The 23,477-nt window shown below is 35.6% G+C and overlaps 2 protein-coding genes across 2 annotated transcripts; both read right to left on the bottom strand.

Moving 5' to 3' along the window:
* Positions 144-10,696, bottom strand: LOC109833465 (HD domain-containing protein 2). Its single transcript, XM_020401172.1, has 9 exons — positions 10,617-10,696; positions 3,439-3,563; positions 2,604-2,641; positions 2,366-2,420; positions 2,241-2,296; positions 2,081-2,160; positions 1,774-1,810; positions 730-771; positions 144-631 (listed from the first exon to the last, which is right to left on the bottom strand). The coding sequence occupies exons 2-9, from the start codon at positions 3,498-3,500 to the stop codon at positions 549-551; spliced, it is 453 nt and encodes a 150-aa protein (XP_020256761.1). The 5' UTR covers positions 3,501-3,563; positions 10,617-10,696; the 3' UTR covers positions 144-548.
* LOC109833380 (serine/threonine-protein kinase HT1-like) lies at positions 11,338-19,665 on the bottom strand. Its single transcript, XM_020401062.1, has 6 exons — positions 19,285-19,665; positions 17,097-17,218; positions 14,731-14,927; positions 13,411-13,585; positions 12,500-12,634; positions 11,338-11,822 (listed from the first exon to the last, which is right to left on the bottom strand). Exons 1-6 carry the CDS (start codon positions 19,643-19,645, stop codon positions 11,613-11,615), a joined length of 1,200 nt encoding a protein of 399 aa, XP_020256651.1. The 5' UTR covers positions 19,646-19,665; the 3' UTR covers positions 11,338-11,612.

The following is a 23,477-nucleotide window of genomic DNA, read 5'->3' as shown; positions in this document are numbered from 1 at the left end:
TTTATACGCATTTTTCTAGTTTAACCTGCCTGACGATTTGTGCGATCAGACTCGACGTCTCACCTGACACTCGCCCAGGCATCATTCGGAGACGACCAAGAATCCAATAAGCGGATGGTTCAGATGGTTTCAAGACGACAGAATGAACAAGCTTATAAAAGAGAATAATACTTTGTAATAATCACATTGCTTTCAGCAGGCATTTTCAGCATAAAGGTTACACTCTTGCTTTTAAGAGGGTGTAAATTCTGGAAGGACAAAATTTGATGGTCAGACGACTGAAGAAGGGTAGAAGATCCCCCAAAGGGAGCACCTTCATGTTTCTCTTCCTCTTTTCTATTTTCCGCCGAGAGATACATACTCAATATGCAATCCAATCACCAATTTAGAATGTGGCTTATGCTCTAGTTTGTAAACAGCATAAGACTATTAATTACCTGGATCACTATCGATCTTTCTAAGGATAAGCTATGACAAGGCAAGATCTAAACCTTTTTTATTTTATTTTATTTTGGAGAATTCACTTTGCTTTTACTCAATGAGAGGAATCAGGCCTGATGCCCTAGCCTTTTATTTCTCCTTGCGGTCACCTCTGCTGCCCACCTCTTCCCTACATCGGTCTGAAATTTGCCTGCAAGGTGGTAATTTTTGAAGCCAAAATAATTTGAGAGATCTGAATAAAGCTAGGTTTTAGCTATGTTTCTCAAATGATTAGTAGCTTCTTTGTACCTGCTGTTGAAAGAAAGAATTCGTCCAAAACCTTTCCATGGTCTGCAAGAAATTCAGGATAAATGATGAATTAAAGATTAGATAAGGTTTTCCATCAAAAAAATATTAGATGAGGTCAATGTGTGGGATTAATAGAGTGCTTCTTATTATAATACAACACATCAGAAAATGAGCACGCTTGTGAGAGGCCCCAGTTCTATGAGAAAGAAAACAGTTCAATTGCAGATATGTTTTCAAAATTATTAAAACTAATGATTTGTAGCCTTATATGTGGGAAATCATTATCAATGATTTATTGGTCTTTAGCAAGCGATGCATGTTTGCAGCATATAATCTTTCAATGATAATCTACTATACGATTGATCAATAAAAACATGCACACATGGTCTGTTCGATGTCCAACGCCAGTAAGAACATAGGGGATATAAAAACACAGAGCTGGTATCACAATTGCAATTGTGTAAAATAAGGAAATTATGCAATATCTTTTTAGGGGATGTACGATCTAAATGCAAAAAACAGTCCACAGCCGCACGAACTTCCAAAAGGTAATATGTGATAATTCATGTGGTCACGGTGTTATTTGTTATGAGAGCATGTCTGTAATTTTCAACACAAACACCTAAGTTCAATGTTTTAAACCCCAAATTGACAAATATCCCAAAGAACTTCAGTTTGCGTGTTTGAATTGCCATGAGAAATAAAAAATTATGTTACTAAATGACAAGACTTTTTATAAGTCCAAAAGAACTACAATAGCATTTCAGAACAGGAATAAATAAAGAAATAAGGCATGTGAATCACTTGCACTCTAAGCAGAAAATCTGTAGTTAATAACATGACATAATATAAAGAAATAAGGCATGTGAATCACTTGCACTCTAAGCAGAAAATCTGTAGTTAATAACATGACATAATAGTCTCTTAGTCCTTAATGAGAAAATATGCAACAAAACAAAGCAATGGACACACACGCACACATAAACACACATAGATACATATAACAAAAGGGAAACTAAATCAAGATGAGAAAAGAACACATACCCATTTCATATTCCAAAGCTTGAAGAATCATTTCGACCTGCATTTATATGATACTGGTAAGTGATTTTCCAAATCTATATGGACCTTACTCCCCACTAAACACACATCGACTGTATATTCAAATATTAAGGGACATATAAATCAATACAAAACGTTCTTGTAACTCAACACAATTATGAATTAAAAATGAATAAATAGGGTTTCCATTCAACATGGCGATGTGATATAAATAAAGCTAAAACAAATAAATCTGTGGTTTCTCAAGGGGGAAAAAAAGAAGATAAGTTAAGAGAGGTTTAGATGATACTTTGTCAAAATCCTTCACAAGACTAGCCTCTATTGAAGCATTGTTTTCATAATCTGCCCAAAGCTCCTTTATTTCATCAGCTGCACACAAAACAAAGCACAATATTAGGTAACAATGCTTTTGTAGCACACTGATGCATATACATAAAAACATTGTGTACCCCTTGATCCTCCACCAATGACTTCACACATTTCATTCAGAGCCGCCTGCTCACGCCTACTCTTTTCTTCTTTAGGAATTCCATCCGAGACTTCACACATTTCATTCAGAGCCGCCTGCTCACGCCTACTCTTTTCTTCTTTAGGAATTCCATCCGAGGGTGTGATATCACCAACAATAGCTATCAAAATCAAAAGCCCATTAAGCACGCAGCAGAATAGACATCAATAAAATATGTGTTCATATAGTATGACAGATGCAATAATTGGAATGGACAACCATAAGCATGTAGGAGAAGGCTATGATTAATGCAGATTAAACACAACCCAAACTGACTGAAGAAAAACAGCCGAAGTTATTTTACCTTCGGCAATGTCATGCACGATGGCAATCTTGATACACCTATTTTAAAAGAGAGATGTATCAGGTCAACTTTAACATGAAATTTTTAGAAATGACTAGCTTCAGTGCTAAGACAAAATCAAAGATATAAAAAGAATACAGGATGAAACACAATATGACGAAGTTTGAGAATATTTCATGCATGAAAAGCATTCAATTCTCATTCAAATACACTGTAAAGAAATGGTAGCAAGACATATAATTATGGTACATGGGATAATGAATCTCGGGGCTCTTTGTACATCATCTGCAAAACCCCTTGCTGCTCATAGATGAAGTCGCCAAAGACAAGTACTTGGAGATAGAAATACATGCTAAGGCATCCTAAAGACAAGATGCTTTTCTAAAGTACTATCTTTTTTGTGGCCTAAAGAAAGCAAACTCAATAAAATAGAATAGTTATGGACAAATGGAAAAAAAAATTAAAGAAGAAACTCACTACCAAAGCATAGTTTGTCACAGGTATGTGATCTAAATTGAAGCTAGATAGAACTTGGAAATTAGAACATATAAACAGAGAACTTCAGACAGCTTCAACGAATCATGCACATAAAACCATAACCATTATCATTAAAACTTGTCTTGAATATAATTCATCAACTTAATTGGAAATTGCAAATTTCTCGTTAGGTTAAGAAAATATATTGAACTAGAAGCAAAAGTAATTAATTATATAAGGAAAAAGAATAAATAGGGTATCAATGAATGAACTAACAATATACAGAACAAAATAAAGGACATAATCAGAGAGTTAAGAAAGAAATGCAAGGTAGAGTCATCAATAGGTAGACACTAACCTTTCTCTATTGACACCAGGAAGATCTTCAGCGATCAGGGCCATTAACGCCATGCGATACATGTGGTCAGCAATTGACTCAGGGCCCTTAATTCCATGGTTGATCCATCCCTTCCTTTTTGTCGTCTAAGAATGAAACAATTACAAATAAAAAAAAAGAGTCCAAGAAAAAGAAGCAACTGAGTTCGTATAAATAACTATATGCAGACCGTCAACCCAAAAATATGCATGGTGCTGATATCTGCAAAATGGCATGACCGGTAGATTGCAGAACATATTGAAAAATACAACCATCTCACACTAATGCGTCAAAGGAAAAGTGAAAGAAGAGCACAAACTAAAGAAGTAAAAATGTGAATCATGCATAAAATGATTACTGTATCATGTTCAATCTGGAAGCTTTACTCGATAAGCTCTCGATCATAAATAATATTCTTAAGTAGGTAACATGGAGTACAAGCATGTATCCTTATTCTTAACTAAAGTTCAGTCTTTACACAAAGTCTGGGTAGTTGTGCCAATTGTCAAAGTAGAACCTTGCATAACATCTAGCTAGCATTGACAACGTAGTAAAGTTATTAAGGAAGCACCTCCATACACCTGCCCGGATTATGGCTGAGTCAAAAGAATCAAAATTTCTAAATGTAGGACAATAGCAAACAAGAGGCATTGTATGTTTATTTCATATCAATGTAGAAAAGGACTGCAGAGTTTTTTTGTTTCTAATGCATCTTTTAATGTATTTTGTTTTGTTACTGTTGAATCCTGATACTACTTCAAAGGAGACACTAACAATTACAATATATGATCATTGAGCTGTAATTTTCTTCTAGTTTAATGCTTAATCTATACTACTTATAAAAGAGAATACCCATGTCAAAACTTTTAATTTTCCTTTTTACCCTCTCAATTTTTTATCTCTCACAATTATATCATTATTTATAAAACTAATGAATCATAACCTCTCATTAACTATGCACCTCTTTATTTTCTCAAATTATTTGGTCGTTCGCTAGAATATATTAATAATTTATAATGATAACAAAATTCATAAATATATGATAATTTATTATAAATAATTATTAATTATATAAAATAGTAAAGGTCATTCATTTAATAAATTAGTGCACATAATTATAATTATTAATAATAGTATAAATAGGGGTGACTTCTTTATGTTGTAAAGAATATGACCTTGTTTGATAATTAATATCATCTTAGTAATAAAAATTTAGACATTATAAATTAAAAATATTTTTATTTTGGAAAATTAATTTATATAAAAATATTTAGACCCATGAAATTTATGAGACATATACTTTTCTATTCTTTTTCCCAAAATATTTGGTCACTCGCTAGAATATACTAATAATTTATAATGATAATAAAGTTAATAAATATATTATAATTCATTATAAAAGAATTATTAATTGTAATGGAATAGTAAAATTATTTATTTAATAAAATATTGTACATAATTATAATTATTAATAATAGTATAAATAGGGGTTGATTCTTTATATTGTAAGAAATATCTCACTTTTCGATATTATAATATCATCTTAGTAATAAAAATTGGAGATTATGAATTAAAAATAATTTTATTTAGAAAAGTTACTTTTATATAAAAATATTGAATTTTTGAAATCTGTTAGTCATTCACTTTTTGTTGGAAAGTAAATGTCTCATAAATTTCAAGAATCTGATATTTTTATATAAAGTACTTTTCCTAAATAATAGTATTTCTAATTTATACCATCCAATTTTTTATTACTAAGATGATATTAATTATCGAGCAAGGTAATATTCTTTACAACATAAAGTCATATAATATTAAAAATTACTGCCATTATTTATATGTCCATAACATAAATATTTAATAGTATAAATGGTTTAATTATATCAATAGTGTTGCTTAAACTAATGATTACATTATTATTTAATAATTATACTCCTAAATAAATTGTTTAATAATATAATAATAAGCTAATTTAAATAACTATTAAATGTATGTTAATAATAGTATAAGTATTAATTATAGTATAATTTAAATTTTTTTAATCATAGTGCAATTAAATAACTTTGTAAAATGTTTATATATAATTTATTAAATAATATAATACTAAATACAACAACATGTCTACGTGCAAAGCACGTGCATTATACTAGTCCCATTTAAGTGACAAAATCAACCCCTACATTACTCCTCTAGTAGAATATCCCTAATGCAAGATTGTTTATTAGCCCATATGAATCAAAAAAATCCCGACTTAAAGAAACAATATACCTTAAATCAGCAACACTGAAGAAACTGTGCTACTTTTAGTTCCAATGCAGTCCCTGCAGCTTCACTGCTGCTCTATATATGTGCAGCATCTTATGGTTACTGAAACCACATCTAGTATGCCAAAACCTCAGACACCTCGAACCCTATGAGTTTTCTGAACAATAGGATTGTGGATGACTCCATAATTTCTCAGCAAACACCCCATTGGCTAAGTTACTTGCCATGAATATTGTAATCTAAATAGCAAGGATTTGAAAACGCAGCTTGACTTGTAAAAAATACTCTATAATTTCGAACCACTAGTTATATCAGGGAATATAGACTTACTAGTTAGCTTAAGCCTTAACATATGTTAGGATATGAATTATCAAACTCAGACGGGAGTAAATTAATAATTCAGCTGCCAAAACCCAATATAGCACAGGCTTCAAAGTTCAAACCAAAACCTTTTTTTTCCCCTAAAAGAGGTGCATTCTTCATAACTGGGGGTATAACATAAGAGAGCTAGTTGTTTGAGGAAGGGAACCAAAATCGATCATAAGCCCATAATTGACTACCCGTTTAGTCAATGTGGGGCTACATGGACCCTCATAGCATACCACACTTCCGAAGTCCTGATGTGCATGCAGGCTAACTTAGAACAAGTTCGGTCTCGGTCAAACACTGCAATCCCAGCATCACCCTATCGCTCTTGATGGTCAGATTCCATTAGGATGCAGGTATATTAGTTTGTAATATATATGATTACATGTAATTTTATACATTTATTTCAATCTATACTAGCCTTTTGTATATCAAATAGATAGAATGTTTTCAGATCTTAGCAAACCTCCCTAAAAGGTCACGAAAACTTCTACAGGAACGAGCTTGATCAAATAAAGGATGAACATGTATAAAATCATAATATCTAAATATATTCAATCAATACATCATTTATTACTGATATGTAAATTTACTTAATCTTCTTTATAGGTCAAGTGGATGCCCTATTAACTGGTTTTAGATTCACTACCAGATATTTACAGAGAAGGAAAGATATATGCCGTGCTCGAGTCCCGATTATATGTTTTGAGATTGTCGAAATGCACGTGTCTGACCGTGTGTTCCGATAATTTGGATTAAAACAACATATTCCAGATCATGTAGAAAGAATAGAGCGAAATCCCATAAGAGGAGCACATCACGCAAATTGGGAGATAATTCGTCATGCTTACATTCAAAATTGAGAGTTGAGGGAGGAGACTGTAGTGATGATGAGGGCTGAGACGAACCCGACCTAGATGTGTACTTACGATGGTATTGGGGGATTACTCGTCGATGGATATTTCGGAAGAACAAAGCACCTAAGAAGTACATACCGAGAGGGTCAGTTGAGAGATAGTTGATAAGTGTATAAGCAAAATATACAATTATTTTGTGATTATTATTTTATTATCATCCACTTGCTAATAATCATCTTTCGCTTGTTATCTTATAGGTACAAGAACTCGATGAAGTTGCTTCTATTGCACATGATGCATTGAGAACGACTACCGAGCCAGGAGCGAGGAACGCGTTTGTTCTCATCATAGGAAAAATTCAGTCCGCTCTTAGGAGGACGCGTAATGCGAAACGTGATGGACGTGATGAACATCTTATAGGGTACGAGCGTCGACGGGTTCGAGGACACACGAGAACAGGCTCAAGTCGTGCACATGATGAAGCTAGAGGCTCACAACAAGCTCAAGCCGGATGTTCGCAGCATGTTCAAGTTGACGAGGATGTCATGCGCTCATAAGTTCACATACAACTGGACGTTGAGATCATCCGAGCTCGTGATGAAGGTGAACGGGGAAAGGGGGAGAGGAAGAAGAGTGAGAGAGAGAGGGAGAGGAAGAAGAGTGAGAGAGAGAGGGAGAGGAAAAGAGAGTTCTAAATATTTGTTAAATTCTGATATATTTCATACGATGTTTATGTTTGAAATGCTATGATGTTTACATTTGAAATGCTACGGTGACTTGATTATGGTTGGATTTTTAATAAGTAAATTGAATGTTACATTTTTGTAAAATATATGTTATAGATGTAATGATTATATAAAGATATGTGGTTATTTGTGTTTGAAATTGATTATGGATTGATACGTGCGTAGCAAGAGAGTTGGTGTTAAACTTGTGGATTGATATGTATTAGCATGAGAGAGATTTTTCAGTAAAGTGTGGGTTGGATGGTCTTTTCAAAATGGTCGGGCTTGGGAACCCCGACCATTTCAAATGTGAGGTGGCCACACTCTGCTAAATGGTCGGGGTTGGGAACCCCGACCATTTCAAAACGCCTAATTCGAAATGTTTAGCTGTAAAATTACAACAACGTAGCGGGCGAGCTCCTAATTAGTCGGGGTTGGCAACCCCGACCAATTAGGATCGTAATTTTTTTAAATGGTCGGGGTTGGGAACCCCGATAAATTTTGCACACGCTAAATTAGTCGATGTTTCGAACTAGGACTTGTTTAGCTGCCAAATTACAACAACGTAGCGGGCAAGCTCCTAATTAATCAGGGTTGACAGCCCCGACCAATTAGGATCACGGTTTTTTTTAAAATCGACCTACTTTCTGGCCACAAGACTGACGTGACGAGAAAGTGGGTCGATTTTGATAATAAACTTTGAAGTGGGTCGAGTTTTGAGAATAAAATTAGGAATGGGTTCATTGTGAAAATTTCTTCTAAGCCTTAACATATGTTAGGATATGAATTATCAAACTCAGACGGAAGTAAATTAACAATTCAGTTGCCAAAACCCAATATAGCACAGGCTTCAAAGTTCAAACCAAACCTTTTTTTCCCCTTGAAAGAGGTGCATTCTTCATAACTGGGGGTATAACATAAGAGAGCTAGTTGTTTGAGGAAGAGAACCAAAATCGATCATAAACCCATAATTGACTACCCGTTTAGTCAATGTGGGGCTACATGAACCCTCATTGCATACCACACTTCCGAAGTCCTGATGTGCATGCAGGCTAACTTCAAACAAGTTTGGTCTCGGTCAAACACTGCAATCCCAGCATCACCCTTTCGGCCTCACACTAGCCTAGACCAGGGGAAACAGCGCAATACCAACAACAACACCCGCGCCACTCACTCAATCTGCCTAAATGGACTCTTAGGGGGGGTTATTCATTGGGGTAATTGTTGGGATAATGGGGTAATTTTTAGAACAATAATGTTTGGTGTTATTCATTGGGGTAATTGGAATTGGGGTAATCTATGTGGTGTTATTGGTTTGTTGGGGTAAATATGAGACAAATACCCAACTTTTCCCTAAATTATCCCACCTATAAAAGCAATTGGCAGCCCCACCCCAAAATTTTACCCCAAAACGTTTGCTGGAACCAAATTCCCCCAATTGGAGCCGACACAAATACCCCAGATCCAACCTCCTCTCTCCGCCTCGAGCTCGTGCGGCGTCGGCGCTGTCTCTAGATCGTCCGCTGCCGTTCGCCTTTAGCGGAGGTTGAAGATATGTCTCCGCAAGTTATGTCAGAATGCTTAAGAACCTTTTTTGGGCTTGTCACCGGAAATGAAGGCTCCTTACCAGAGTTTGAACAGTTGCAAGTGCCTAAATTGCGTGATGAAGCATCCGCTCGTGTTTCTAGGGCTCTTTCAGGAGCATACGAGCTTCTCTATGGAGTAATCACCGATTCTCAGAATCATTACCCTGATCCAAAGTCACTGGTGAGGCATTCACCAGATCAGATTAGAACCATATTGGAGATTTAAAGGCCCGTTTCAGCGTTCTTGATGTGTTGTTAATCTGTAGGCCGAACTGATTTATAGTACAACTTTTCTTGGAACATCAATAACTCTTTTATCAAAGAGATATTTTGATGTAGTTTTCGTGCACCAGTTGTTACTGATTTCAGGCTGTGTAATTCATTGCGCTGTTCTTTGAAGGGCCCAAATATTTGGTGATAGGAACACCTTAATTTCAGATGAATATTTTAAGGAGACGTATACGGGTATCTGGGTATATGATTGTATAATTTTGGTGAATAATTGGAAGTTTAAGAATGAATATTGTGCTATTCTCAGCGAGTTCTATTTGTGGTAATGTAGTCTTCTACTTTTAGTTTACAGTATTTTGATGAATTCTTGAATACTAATTCATCTTTTCAAAAGGCAAATTACTTCTCTTAGTCCAATCCACTAAGTTGTTTAAGAAAATGAAATCGTATTATAATATCAAAAAGATGTTTGTTTTTTATCTACTTTAGCATTACAGCATATGAAATCGTATTTTTTATCTACTAATTTGTTAATATAGCATAATAGTTAAAATAATTAAACATCAAAATATTTAAAGATTGATTAATATTAATATTATTAATATTATTTTTAATATTTTATATTAAAATAATCTTAAAAAATAATACTATTTTATATTATAACTATTATTTACTTAGTCATTTGATGTTATATCAAGTTAAACTTGAACTTAATTGAACTATAAATATAATATTATAAAAAGATGTCATAACAATTGTCCTACTCAAATTATCTCATTATCTCATTTTACCCTACTTCATCCCACTCAAATTATCCCATTGGGTAAAATTACCCTATTGGAACAATTTAACCCAATTTACCCCAAATTACTCCAATGAATAACCCCCCCTTAACAACAACTACTAAAAATTTAAGCGTTCCTTGATTACGACAACTAATGAATCAGATACCGGCAAAAATATGAATGACAAGTTTCAACGCAAGTTATCAATCCAATCCAAGTTTCAACGCAACATTTGAAAGCAAATGCGCCCCTTCAGTTTTTACACCACAAATTTTCACCGATTAAAGCGCAACATCAAGATATATATAGCGATCAATCGATCGAGATCAGTCGTTTGATTCTCACCTTGAGGCGACAGCAGAGCGTGAGGAAATCAATGGCGCTAGAAGCGGACTCAGCCCGACGACGCACGGAGGCATCGGCGGTGCGGCAGCGTCACTTCAGGGTTCGCCGCCCGAAGGGCCGGGAGCGCGAAGGATCGCCGAGCTTCAGCGATCTTGGAACGAAGAGAGAGCAGGGAGAGGAGAACGAGAGCGGAGGTTTCGCGGCCATTGATGAAAAGTTTTTTGGGGATCTGGGAGGTTGTTGAAATTTGTAGGACTTTGGGGGATGAATTCGCAATAAATATAGCGTTTGATTGGTGGGGACGAGAGAGAGAGAGAGACGATGCTTTTAAAACGTGAAAATCAACAAAACCAAGTTTTCCTCCGGGTTGGTTAATTTCAGATAACACCCTGACTCTTTTGGTAGTTTCGCACGTAACCCCTCCTATCTTTTCTTTTACTCAAACACCCCGGGAACTTTTATCCATCAGACTTCCCTATCCGTAATTGCATCTTTCAGTGATTTTACTAACACAGCACTCCCAGAATCTTAAAGTAGAGGGAGTTGTCGGAAATTTTATCCCCCTTAAAATGAGGATTCAAGATGTTAAGTGTTGGTAAAATAGTTAAAAGGACGGTAAGTACAGCTCAAGACATAGATGAAGACATAGATGAGGGAGTTATCTGCATAAACAGACTTTAAGAAAAAACCCTCCACCAATCAAAATTGGAAACAGCCCTTATGCAAAACATTACACCATATAATCAATAACAACCATATCCACAAAGCAATTAAACAAACATCATACCATATAATCAATAACAATCATCTCCATTACATTAGGAAGTCCTATCAATTATCTAACCAAACATAAAACCTCAAAAGAAAATCTTTACATAAAATAGTGACTTGCCAATTCGACCCCAAGCGCCACAACACCGTCTCAGCTGAAATTCTTCAGGAACAGGTCGGTCACCGAACTTGTAAACCTTCAACTGCTAGGAATCTCTGTAACAATTAAGGGCCTCGGCGCTTTCCCAATAACCACAAACACCCCCTTCTTTGATCAACAGGGATCATTCCTCCGCCTTTGGAGGTATCGATCACCTCGATCATTGAAACCACTTCGTCCATTTCTGGCCTCTTATCAGGATTCGCATCCCAGCATCTCTTCATGACATTTGCTAGAGAGCTCGGGCAGCACCTAGGGATCTCAGGTCTCAAATTCTGCAGTGGGCAAAGAAATTACCAATCTTTTTTTTTATTGAAGGATTGTTTTGTTTGTAGTCATAACTACTACCCCAGTCTCGGCGTTGCCAACTTACCCCCAAATCATCAACTTTGGAACATACATACATGCATACATTTATATAGAGAAAATTGGGTATGCTTGTACCAAGCACAAATTTTGTGATTGGTAGTGAGGTATCCTATTCTCATCTACTCATTCCAATTCCCAACCACTCCCCAACCATGTGAATATGAGCCCCGATTTCAATGAGTGGAGGGGAATATGCCAACTCACTACCAAGTATATATATATATATATATATATACACCCAAATCAATTAATCATCAATTTGTTGGATATAGTGAAATTTTGACTCTTTTGTTGACATATTTACATTGCAATTACAAATAGCCTATCAAAGTTGATAATTTATGATTTGGGGGCATTTTTATCCAAACTTGATAATTTGGGGGTAGTTTTGCAAAACTGAGTTGGGTAGTTTCGCAAATACGCATAATTAAGGGGTATATGTACAAAAAATACTAATAGTTAAATTAGTGAAAGAATAGGATCCATGTAGCGAACCCCAAAATTTGGGATAAAGGCTTTGACTTCATTTTGTAGTTATTGTTTGTTTATACTTGTTTCATTCAATCAAGCAACGGGAGATTACCTGTCGAACGACAGCAGAAGTGACCTCGGAGAAGCTGAGATCAGGATATGGCATATCACAACAATATATCTCCCAGAGACAAATACCGAAGCTGTAGACATCACATTTTCTGTTGTAGGGGTTTCCATTTAGTACCTACAATCAGTAGAAAGACACCATATACTACTTAGCCAGATGAGACTGTACAAGATATCAAAGAAAAAGAAAAGATCTCGAGTATCTTGTGGACTGTGTTAAGAGGGGGTGGTGGGTGGGGGGGGGGCTTTATTGATATATTGTCGGCTTTCAAAGACCATAATATGTGGCTTTTAAGGTGGGTTTGATATATCTTGAGAGTTTATAGATGCCAGTTATGTAGACTTTTGAGGGTTATATGATGGGCTCAAAGAGGTATGTAAACTTATTCACAGTGCCAGAATTTGCTACCTCATTTCACATCGGTTGGGCTTTAGTTCAGATTATGTATCATAGGCAAATGGATGGGTATGGAAAATAATATTCCTCCTCCACTTCCTCTCCAAATTGTTGAGAGCTGTTGGAGTGTGTAAATCTTGATGAGCTAGATTAATTTCCACCCAAACAAAAAACCAACCCTCCCCCCCCCCCCCCCCCCCCCCCCCCCCCCCCCCCCCCCCGCCGGGGCAAATCCATTTTATGTCCTGTGATGCATTTAGGGGCGCATGCAGTGATATACAAAAAGCAAGGAAAATGAAAATCGTAAACCAACAGAAAATCTGGAGAAAGAAGAAAAATTAGAGAAAGATCTAGCGGTACTTCTCTAAGTGCTATACTTGCATTCTACATTCCAAAAAAGATGCAACCTTCAAGATTCATTCTATATGGTAATGATGAATAATCATCAAGAAAAAACTGTAATAACATTAAAAAAGAATTTTTTTTTTTTTGCATACCTCAGGCGCCATGTAACCAAGAGTTCCTGTCTCGCCGGTCATATCATTTGGATTCTGTGCCTCTACACGAGCAACCCCAAAGTCAGCAATTTTTACAGTTCTCGTTTTATCCAGAAGCATATTCTCCGTCTTCACATCTCGATGCACAATTTTTTTTGAATGAAGATAACTCAACCTAAATAATGCAAGTGCATTTCAACCATAATCATTTGATAACATCGACAAATAAGATTAAAAGTTAGCGCCCCCACCCCCGGAAAAAAAAACCAACCAAAAAAAAAGTTAGGGCATTCTTCACTCAACCCCCAAAAAACTTTGAAAATTTCACTTAATCCCCAATAAGTTCTGTCAGAAAACCCCCGAAGCTACCAACACTTGTTCTGACTTGTGACGTGCATATCACGTTCTGTCAAAAGACCCCTACATGCAGGGGGGAAGCTTTGTGTCCTCTTTTATGTTTCACCCTACAATCACTTTTCGCTCTTGTTCTAATTCCCTGTTCATGTTAGCTGCCAAGTTGGGGCTCCCAATGCCCAAAATTTGTTTATCCTTCAAAACTCTAAATCAATGCTACTTCATGTAATGTTGTCATGGGGGTTCGTAAAAATATTAAAAGATTTGGGGGTTTTCTGGATTTTACTCATTGATGGTAAAGTGAAATTTTCAAACTTTTTGGGATTTAAGGGGGGTTGCACAATTTTATAAAAGTTTTCTCAAAATGTCTAATAATGACAATTCTGTAATTAAAAATTTTATGTAGATTTTCGTAAATTGTGTTTGGTTCAAAAAAAATTACAGAAATATTCTCTGTAAAGTACAAAAAAGTACCAAAATTTACAGAAATTAAAATCCTCTCAAAATGGGCGGAAATCATCCAGAAATCTGACACCATATTGACACTTTTCTATAAATTTAGGGGGGGTTGCTTGGTTCAATATCTACAAATTATAGGAAACCTTGCTATTTTCTATAAAGTTATGAGCCATTTTCTTGTTTTGAACCAAACAAGCAAAGTAAAAAAACAAGAAAATTGGTACTTTTTGACTTCTCAAAACTTTTCCTATAATTTTTTTAAGAAATACAAGTCTCAAAACTTTTCCTATAATTTTTTTAAGAAATACAAGGAAATCATATTTTGGGTGGAAAACATTTCCTATAATTTAATTTTTTTAAGAAATACAAGGAAATCATATTTTGGGTGGAAAACATTTCCTATAATTTGTAGAAATTGATCCAAACACCCCTTAAGAGAAAAACGCCCAAACTTATTTGGTGGGGAGTTGTGAAATTTACTCTAAAACTTACTGAACAAATGCTTACCCCTTTGCAAGATCAAGAGCCAACTGGACCACAACTTTGAATGCTAGTTTCCTTCTCCGATTCTTTATAAGATATGTTTTTAATGTACCCCCCGCAAGGTACTCCACAACCACGCAGCAAACACTAGTTGGCATCCCGAGAAGACCATTTTCTGTTTGAATTGTTAGACCAGTTGCACCCATTGTAGCCCCAATAAACTGCATAATGTATTTGATTTTTTTATTCAATAAAACTTAGGTCAGGGAAAGAGAAAAATAAGCATGCAGAGGGAGAACAAAGGAAGATTGAATGCAGAAAAGAAATAAGCATTATAAGAATACGGCGTAACATAAGCTAAAACTGTTACAGGTATTTGTTGTAGCAGTTTACCCTCAGATAAACTTGTAATAATTAAAACCACTGAAAGTATGTTTCTGAATTAACATGCAAGTACTACATATTTGTTTGTTACAAACCTACTATATAATAGTTTAATGAGAAAACATATGCTTGGCAAATACCATGTCCATGTATTATCTGTATCCTCGAAGATGCACGACTTTAAACTATGAAATATGGTATTAGCTAGTCTAAGGACAACAATCAATCACTTCACCATCGTGGTAACCTACAACATGCATAAAGTAGCACGGATTAAACGAACACCTACTCTAAACTATCAGCAGTGAATGAACTGTGCAGAAATATAGATGTGCGGTGCTAATTCCAATGACAATGTACTGCATGTCTATGAATCTGGTTTATAGCTTCTATAAGTTTGACATAGCAAACATTCTAACAAAGAAAGCAACAGTAGACTTGCCTCGGCAAAATGGGAAGACTATAAATACTGATGTATTCTTTTGTCGCATGTGATCATGATTGTGAGTCAGGGATATTTTTGGAGTACGATGGAATGCTAAGATTATAAACTTCCCCAGCAAGAAATGAAATTATGCAACTGATCCACAAAATGATAAGTAGATAAGAGTCATAAGACCGTATGTCTATATTATGATTCTCATAAATTTGAATGGCAAGTTGTAAAGAATATTTCACCCATAATTTCAATAGTCTGTCCTAAGATAATGAATCTACTTGAGATGTGTTAGAACATAAAATTATAACCCTTGACCCTTACTACAACTTCAGAATTTTGATGTAGTGACAGGATCCTTTGACATGGTACCAAAGTAACCCTGGTTCAATTCCCACTAACCATGAATTTAATCTAGATTTTATGAACTTGATACCACTGCGTGAGTTCAGGTTTTGCTCATGAAAAGGACGTCCAACCTGCGGGGGCATGTTAGAATATAAAATTAACCTCAACCCTTACGATAACTTCGGAGTTTTGGTATAGTGTCAAGGCCCTGTGACAAGATGTATGTACCATTCACAGTTCTCCATTTTTAGCTCCATCCAAAACATTGATATATCAGTCAATGAATCTATCAATTTGTCTAGACAAACTTGAAACAAGCTCAAGACGGGCCGCCTACATGTCTAAAGAAAACTTTGAGATTCATTAACTGATTTATTGAAGATTGGATAACATGAAATGAAATAGGAGGAAATCCATGAAATATTTGAAATTTGCTAAAATATACTTGCTTTACATCCATGGTTAAGATGTCCTGCTTTAAATAATATGTGAAATTTTCTACGTATTTAATTAAGATTTTGCAATAAGGTGGTTATTCTTACCAAGGCTTTCACGAAGTCCTAGGATCAAACATGTGCTTTTATTTACATGATTTAACGCAGTCCGTGTGCAGGAAAGTTCCATTTCCTCTTATATAACTTTAACTTGCAAGCATTTTCCTAAAAGAATTGGGCTGCAAACAATAAGATTAAGCTTTCAGGTAAAAGTAGCTCCTTATCTCCCGAAGCAAAGATTTAATGTATCTTTGTTATACGTGTTTCCTCCATGTATACACCAGTCTCTGTTAATATTTTCCTTGCCTAAGAAGACTACCATGATGTTTACCTTTAAGCAATATAGGAGTCCGCTACCTGTTAGCTTAAGTATTTCGAGTCTAATAAATTTTTAGAGGGTGAAAATTTATGTTCCATGCCAAGACAAGTTGAGTGTAATATGATTTGTGATACGGAGGTCATAAGTTCAAGTTCACAAACCAATAACAAAACGAACTTTTTTCCTCGTACTAGGAGAAAGAAAAGGACCCATCTTATGTTCAAACAACTCATGGTAATGAAGCATTTCAGTAATAATATTCAAGCAACCGGAGCTGTACAAATGAAAATTTTAGATAATAGTATTCATCTAAGGATATACTAATTCCAGAACAATTCATGTAAAAAATGTTATAACCTACTCAAGAAATTTCAGAACAATTAAGATAGAAATAATCTGATATTTTAACCTTTGTGACATTTGGGTGATCAAGCTTGTGCCAAACGGCAACTTCCTGAGAGAATGCTGACCGAAGAGAAGCAATTTCAGCTTCAGTCCTGGTACCTTCTTCCCCCCAGTCAAGTAACTTCACTGAAAGTAATAACTAACTAGTTAAGAAAAAGAAGTTGAAGAGTTCAATGCTAAAAAGGATGCTTCTATTACATAGAATAGTTTGTGTATACACTGTACAATACAATAATAAAATTAAACATAATGTAGTACAAGTAGATGTGCAAGATATTTTGAAGTAGTACTTACACTACCTACCATGAACTGGAAGGGGAATTAACTATCTATGGCAGATATCCAATATATAAAATACAGAACTATATAAAACAAGTTTTTGCTAAAACATTGTAAATTTATAAAGAAAGCATGTGCATTATTTGCAAAATTTGATCGGTACCTTTATCTCTTTTTTCCAAATTATATTTAATTATAACCTCTTTTTTATGATGTTATACTGATTTTCAGCCATATGGCTTATGATTCACTCACCCAACTTACTAATATTATGAGGTTCAGTTCGAAAATGAGGAGTTTCAATTCACATGGCTTAACAATTGTTCGTGCTATGGAACGCTGGAAAGAGTATGATTTAAAGAAAAATGCAGTCTCAATGATATATTGAACGCTTTATTGACTGGATAAAACGATGATGACTTTAAGTGAACTGTCATTCTCGAATGCCATTGTTCTGGACCAAGGAAAGATTATAAGTTGGGATAATGACTAAATGAGGAGGAAAAAACCACTGATTGTTCCCATTCCGTAAATGGAGAGAAGAAATATAGTTAATTAATCCTAATCCTAACATGAAGAATACCATATTTCAAAACTTCTTGCCTCCGAGTCATCTACTATTTGATATGCAGGATGCAATCTCTCTTCTCCAAAAGAAGTATGATAGCATTCACATGGAAAACATTAGAGGCATTTTTTTCTGGATATTTACTTCTTATGTATTAGGAAATTGCAATTGAAACAGCGCCACCACTGTAACTTCCTAGTTCATTTCCTTCACGTCATGGGAACAGAAAAAATTCTAATGTTATCAAACTCTCTGAACCAGTGGCTTTAAAATATTGCCCCTGCATTTACTTTTACATTAATTATGTTTACTTTGTCAAACTCTCAGCTTACTAGATTTTTCTGAGGTTGGGATCACAAGAAAGTTGAGAAAAGAACACTTACCCATCAAATATCACAAGATGTACCCAATCAAAATTAACTGCAAAGAAAATCTAACACAACCCGTGAGACTCATCAACTATCTGCATGCCAAACTTTTTCGAGATAAACTGAAAATATCTCCAAAAGGAGTTACTGACAATTAAAGGATGCATACTCCATTATATCACAAGAAAGGTGCAGCTTGTCAGAATTAATGCTTGCGTTTGTGGAAAGAGACCAGGAAAAGCTAGAAGAAAAAGGAGAAATAAATGCTCCAACTGGTATATGAAAAATAATTCATAATTGCTTCCGAAAACTACTAACTGCGTCTCCAAAGAATTGTAGCGGGTGTTTTTCATTTATCAGGTCTTTAAAAAGGAATTATAACTAACAATAGATGGGAGAGTTCTCTCTCAGACAACTGCATGTGTGCTTAATGCAGAAAAAATTCACGGTTTTACATCCTTACAATACCTACAAAAAAATGTTTCAGCAGAAATCAAATGGATATCTAGGGAAAATATAAACCTGTGTACAAAAGTAGACTTGAGAAACCACAAATAAAGCAAATAATTCATAGTTTAAATCAAAACTGAATAAAGGGAATGGGTGATCTCCTAGGGGGGAATGGAATCTTATGTTAAATATATATAAAACATGAAAAACTGCAGTCACACGGAGAGTAAAATAAACATGCGGTCAACTCTATACATTCATAGCGCAAGGATTCAAGGATCCAGAAAGGAATAAATAACAAATAAATCAACGATAATGATACAAGTCCCAAACTTGAAGCATGGATATCGGATTAGAAGCGACGAACGGAAAACAGGACCAAAAAAAATATCATAGAAATTTTAAGAACCCAAATGCAATATTTGATTGGACAAAATCCTCAAAAATTAAAACATGGGTATTTAAATTGGATCAAGGGGAAACCCAAAAATATAATCAAAAAGCAATCTTGGCAGAAGAACTTTGACCTGCGACATCTTGCCCATCATAGACCCCACGATGAACAGTACCAAAAGTTCCTCTGGCAATGGCGGTCTTGATGATGAGCTTCGAAGGATCAATCTCCCACTCCTCTCTTTGCCTCTCTTCATCCTGCTTCTTCTTCTTCTCAAGCGTATAAGCTCTTGTGAGATGCCTTTCTAGTTGCTCATCCAAGCTCTTGAGATCAATTTGGTCAGCTCTCACAAACCCATCACCTCCGCTTTCCTTCATTCTCTCCCCCTCTCTAAGACTCTCCTTTCTCTCTCTAGAATCTAAGCTTAGTGTTTGCTTCTCTCTCTCTCTCTCTTCCTTCTTCTTTCTTCTATGTTTCTGGTCTCGATGTGGCATGTGAGCACATGGGTTGCTTGAAGAAGGTCTCTGGCCCACTTGGGCTCAAGTCCACGGCTCCGCAAATTAATAAGAGTAATTAATGAGTACTGATAAGTAATATGTAGTGAAATTATTGATTATTTTATGATTCGTTAGGATAAGAATAAAAGGGTGTTTCTATAGAGTGCCCATGGGCACTCTATAGAAGAAGAGAAAGATAGAGAGAGATGATTGAGGAGGAGGCCCACCTGATTTGTATTGGGATCCTCTTCTCAATCATCTCTCTCTCCTCTCTTATAGAGTGCCCATAGAAAAACCCAAAATAAAATAACAGAATCCTAAAAATTGTAGAATTGTGATATTAACTAGTGTGCACTAATTGCAAATTTAATCATAACTTACTTTTTTTTCATCACATGCCAGTGTTTCCTTTTGCGGGCTTTATATATGTTTTTTAAATAGTAATTGATGAAAATTCTGTTGAAGCAAGTACCCTAGAGCACATAATTGATGATAATAATAAGTCTTTCTTTCCTTTTTTTTTTTTTTTTTGGTTTCCTTTCTTTCTTTATTTATTTGTTTTGCGTCTAAACATTAAGTGCTTTCTCATTAGTCACATTCCATTCATCATTAAGAAAGGAGAATTATGAAATGTATGTGCTAAATGTACTCCTTTATTGTACATGCATTTTGTACAAATAGGATTATTCTCACTTGAGGAATTATTATACTAATTAGGTAGTGTATAACAAGGGTCGGCAAAATATAATATATTAATGATGCTGAATTTTCACAAATTAAACTCTCAAGAGGTTTCACTATTGAGAAATCATCTCCAAAAAGTTTGGAAATGTTATTGGACCACTAAACCTTGGCATTTTTTGAATCAATTTCTAGATAGCTCCCAACTTTTGTGGGGTCATCTGAAATTTTGTTTTCAAAGGTTTAAGTGACATTTCCAAGCTTTTTAGCGATCATCTCAAAATTGGTCAAATTTCTTGAGAGGTTTTTTTCATTTATCTAATTAGTGATCCATAAATATTAATTAGACCTACAACTTTTCCATTCAAAGTCCATATGCAACCGTATCAATTAATGTTGTGTTTCGATATGGCATCTGCATGTGATTGTTATATCCAACCAAAGTCATAAGTTAAAATCTAAAAATGCTAACACTTCAAATTAAGGACATTGCATATTAGAACTATGGCTGAACAATGCCAAGTTTCACAATTAGCACAAATCACATGAATATATATATTTTGAACTAAACAGAAGTATTCGAATATCATTTTGCGTAATGAATGGGATAACAAAAGAACAACAATGTACATATTTCTCCCTATGGTGTCAAGAAATGAAAGGTCTCCTTCATAGAGCTGTCTTTTTCCTTGACTAATAGGTGATACTTTGAAATGAAATTGCATGGGGAGGAGAATTTGGGTATATATCTCTATCCAACGTATAACAAGGAAAAGCATCCATTGCTTTATCGTAGACTTGACTTCGGCTTACAACATTTACAAAAATTCAGTAAGGAGTCTTCATGATCTTTCCTTAGGAAGTTAGAACATTGGATTTGCCCTTGTAAATTTAAATTGGTTGCGATTAGAGTTGGGATTACCAGATACCTACGAGTCATGTGTCTCTTACTTTAACCGTGACATTTTACATATCCTATGGTTCTTACTTTAATCATGACATTTTACATATTCACTTAGAAAATATGTCAGCAATATCAATTCAGGATCCCAAAGATAACAAATCAATTAGCTAGAAATTGCCTACCATGATTACAGTAATTTGTTACCTGAAGATTGCAAATTTATGGCTATAAATCAAGCCAATTGTATACAGCAATTCAATCAAGGAAGTTAACCGTTCTATGGTATCAGAGACTTGTGATTAAAAGCTCAACCTTGATCCGTGGCTTCTCCACGAAACTCAACTGCAATCATCTCCAAATTCCCCTTTCCAACAAAGCTTACTCAAAATCCAATCTCAATTGCAAAATTATGCAAAACCAATCAAATCTCACTTGAATTTTTTTCCTCTACATTTCTTGGTGAAGGACCTTTGCACGGGGGGCGCCTCTTCTTCACGGGGATAACCGTAATAATGTCAACTTCTTCCGAAGTCGAGTCACCCATCAAATAAACTCCACATCAAAGTCTGAAATAAGTGAGTGGCACTATCATCTTGGTCACCCTTCCAATCGAATTCTCCAACCTAGTGTTCGCTCCGATAAACTAGCGTCTAATGTTTCTCTAGTCAACGACTTTCAATGTAACTCATGTGATTGCAATAAAAGCCATAAGCTCGCATTTGATGAAAACTCACTAAATGCTTCAAAACCTCTACAGCTACTATATACTGATGCCTTGGGACTCACAGAAATATCATGTGATGGTTTTCGTTACTACCTAATTTTTGTTGATCACTTCACTAAATACATTTGGTTATATCCCTACGAAGCACAAATCTAAATACTTCAACTTCTTATATATCAACCATACCTGCACCATTCACCCTATATCTTCAATCCTCGAACCAACATGAGTGTCTCAAGCAGTGAAGGATCCCAAATGGCGTGCTGCAATGTCAGAAGAATTTGATGCCCTAATGAGAAATGAGGCATGAGACCTTGTACCGCAAACAAATAAAAATCTCGTTGGTTGTAAATAGATCTTCTGATACATTTAGTATGGTCACAAAACCAACTATAATCCGTGTAGTACGGTGCCTCGTCTTCTCTCATGGATGGTCACTCTACCAACACAATATCAACAATGCATTCCTCAATGGCACTCTTCATGATGAGTTTCTATATGGTTCAACCTCTGGGCTTCATTCACTCTTCCTTACCCGACCATGCATGCAAACTTTAGAAAGCTTATATGCTCTAAAACAAGTGCCTCGAGCATGATACCAATAACTAAAAGGCTATCTTCTATAAGTAGCTTTCACTAACTCTGTGGTGGATGCATCACTCTTCATCTACTCCAAGGATACCGCTATAGCCTACTTCTTTGTATATATCGATGACATCATCCTTACCGGCAACAACAACAACTTCCTAGGATCATTTGTCCAGCAACTTGGACAACGCTTCTCTCTAAAGGATCTCGGAGACCTTCATCAGTTTCTTGGTGTGGAAGTTATTCCCAGATCCCACGACCTGTTCCTCTCTCAACATCGTCATATTGCTGGCATACTACATTCCTTATCCATGGCAGGGGCTAAGGAAATCAATACTCCCATCTGCACCACTACCTCACTCCTGCTTTGTGATGGGACCGCCTCTATAGATCCCACTCCATATCGCAAACCCGTTGGTAGACTTCAATACCTATCTCTTACTTGACCCGATGTGCCCTTCGCTATCAATCGTCTATCACAATTCATGCATTCACCCATAGAATTGCATTGTATGGCACTCAAACGTGTCCTTCGCTATCTAAAAAAGCGCAATCCATCATGGTCTCTATCTACATCGAGGCACCCCCTCTCACTCGATCTCCAAGCTTTCAGCGAATCTGATTGGGGTGACGATGGTGACAATGGCTGGTCAATAACCGCATACATCCTCTACCTCGGCTCAAATGTAATCTCATGGAAATAGGCTTGTCAAAAAACCCGTCTCTCGATCCTCCTTAGAGGCCGAATACAAAGCCCTCGCAAATGCAAATGCTGGAGTACTATGGGTAAACAATCTTCCTCATGAACTATATAGATTAACATCCCTAAACTGCCCTCACTGTACTGCGACAATACAGGTGCTACTTATCTCAGTGCACATATAGCCTTGGACTTTCACTTCGCGCAAGAATGCGTAGCAAATGGCTCAAGA

The sequence above is a fragment of the Asparagus officinalis genome, chromosome 1 (assembly GCF_001876935.1).
Source record: "Asparagus officinalis chromosome 1, Aspof.V1, whole genome shotgun sequence".
NCBI lineage: Eukaryota > Viridiplantae > Streptophyta > Magnoliopsida > Asparagales > Asparagaceae > Asparagus > Asparagus officinalis.
This window is presented reverse-complemented; position numbering and strand designations above follow the sequence as displayed.

Excerpts from the sequence above, each read along its gene's own strand:
- LOC109833465 (XM_020401172.1), bottom strand. The coding sequence starts at position 3,500 with ATGTATCGCATGGCGTTAATGGCCCTGATCGCTGAAGATCTTCCTGGT. Across the intron at positions 2,297-2,365 it reads CCTAAAGAAGAAAAGAGTAG|GCGTGAGCAGGCGGCTCTGA; the intron begins GCGTGAGCAGGC and ends AGAAAAGAGTAG. Across the intron at positions 1,811-2,080 it reads TTGTGAAGGATTTTGACAAA|GTCGAAATGATTCTTCAAGC; the intron begins GTATCATCTAAA and ends ATATAAATGCAG.
- LOC109833380 (XM_020401062.1), bottom strand. The coding sequence starts at position 19,645 with ATGCCACATCGAGACCAGAAACATAGAAGAAAGAAGAAGGAAGAGAGA. Across the intron at positions 17,219-19,284 it reads TGATGGGCAAGATGTCGCAG|TGAAGTTACTTGACTGGGGG; the intron begins GTCAAAGTTCTT and ends TATTACTTTCAG. Across the intron at positions 12,635-13,410 it reads TTGGTTACATGGCGCCTGAG|GTACTAAATGGAAACCCCTA; the intron begins GTATGCAAAAAA and ends TACTGATTGTAG.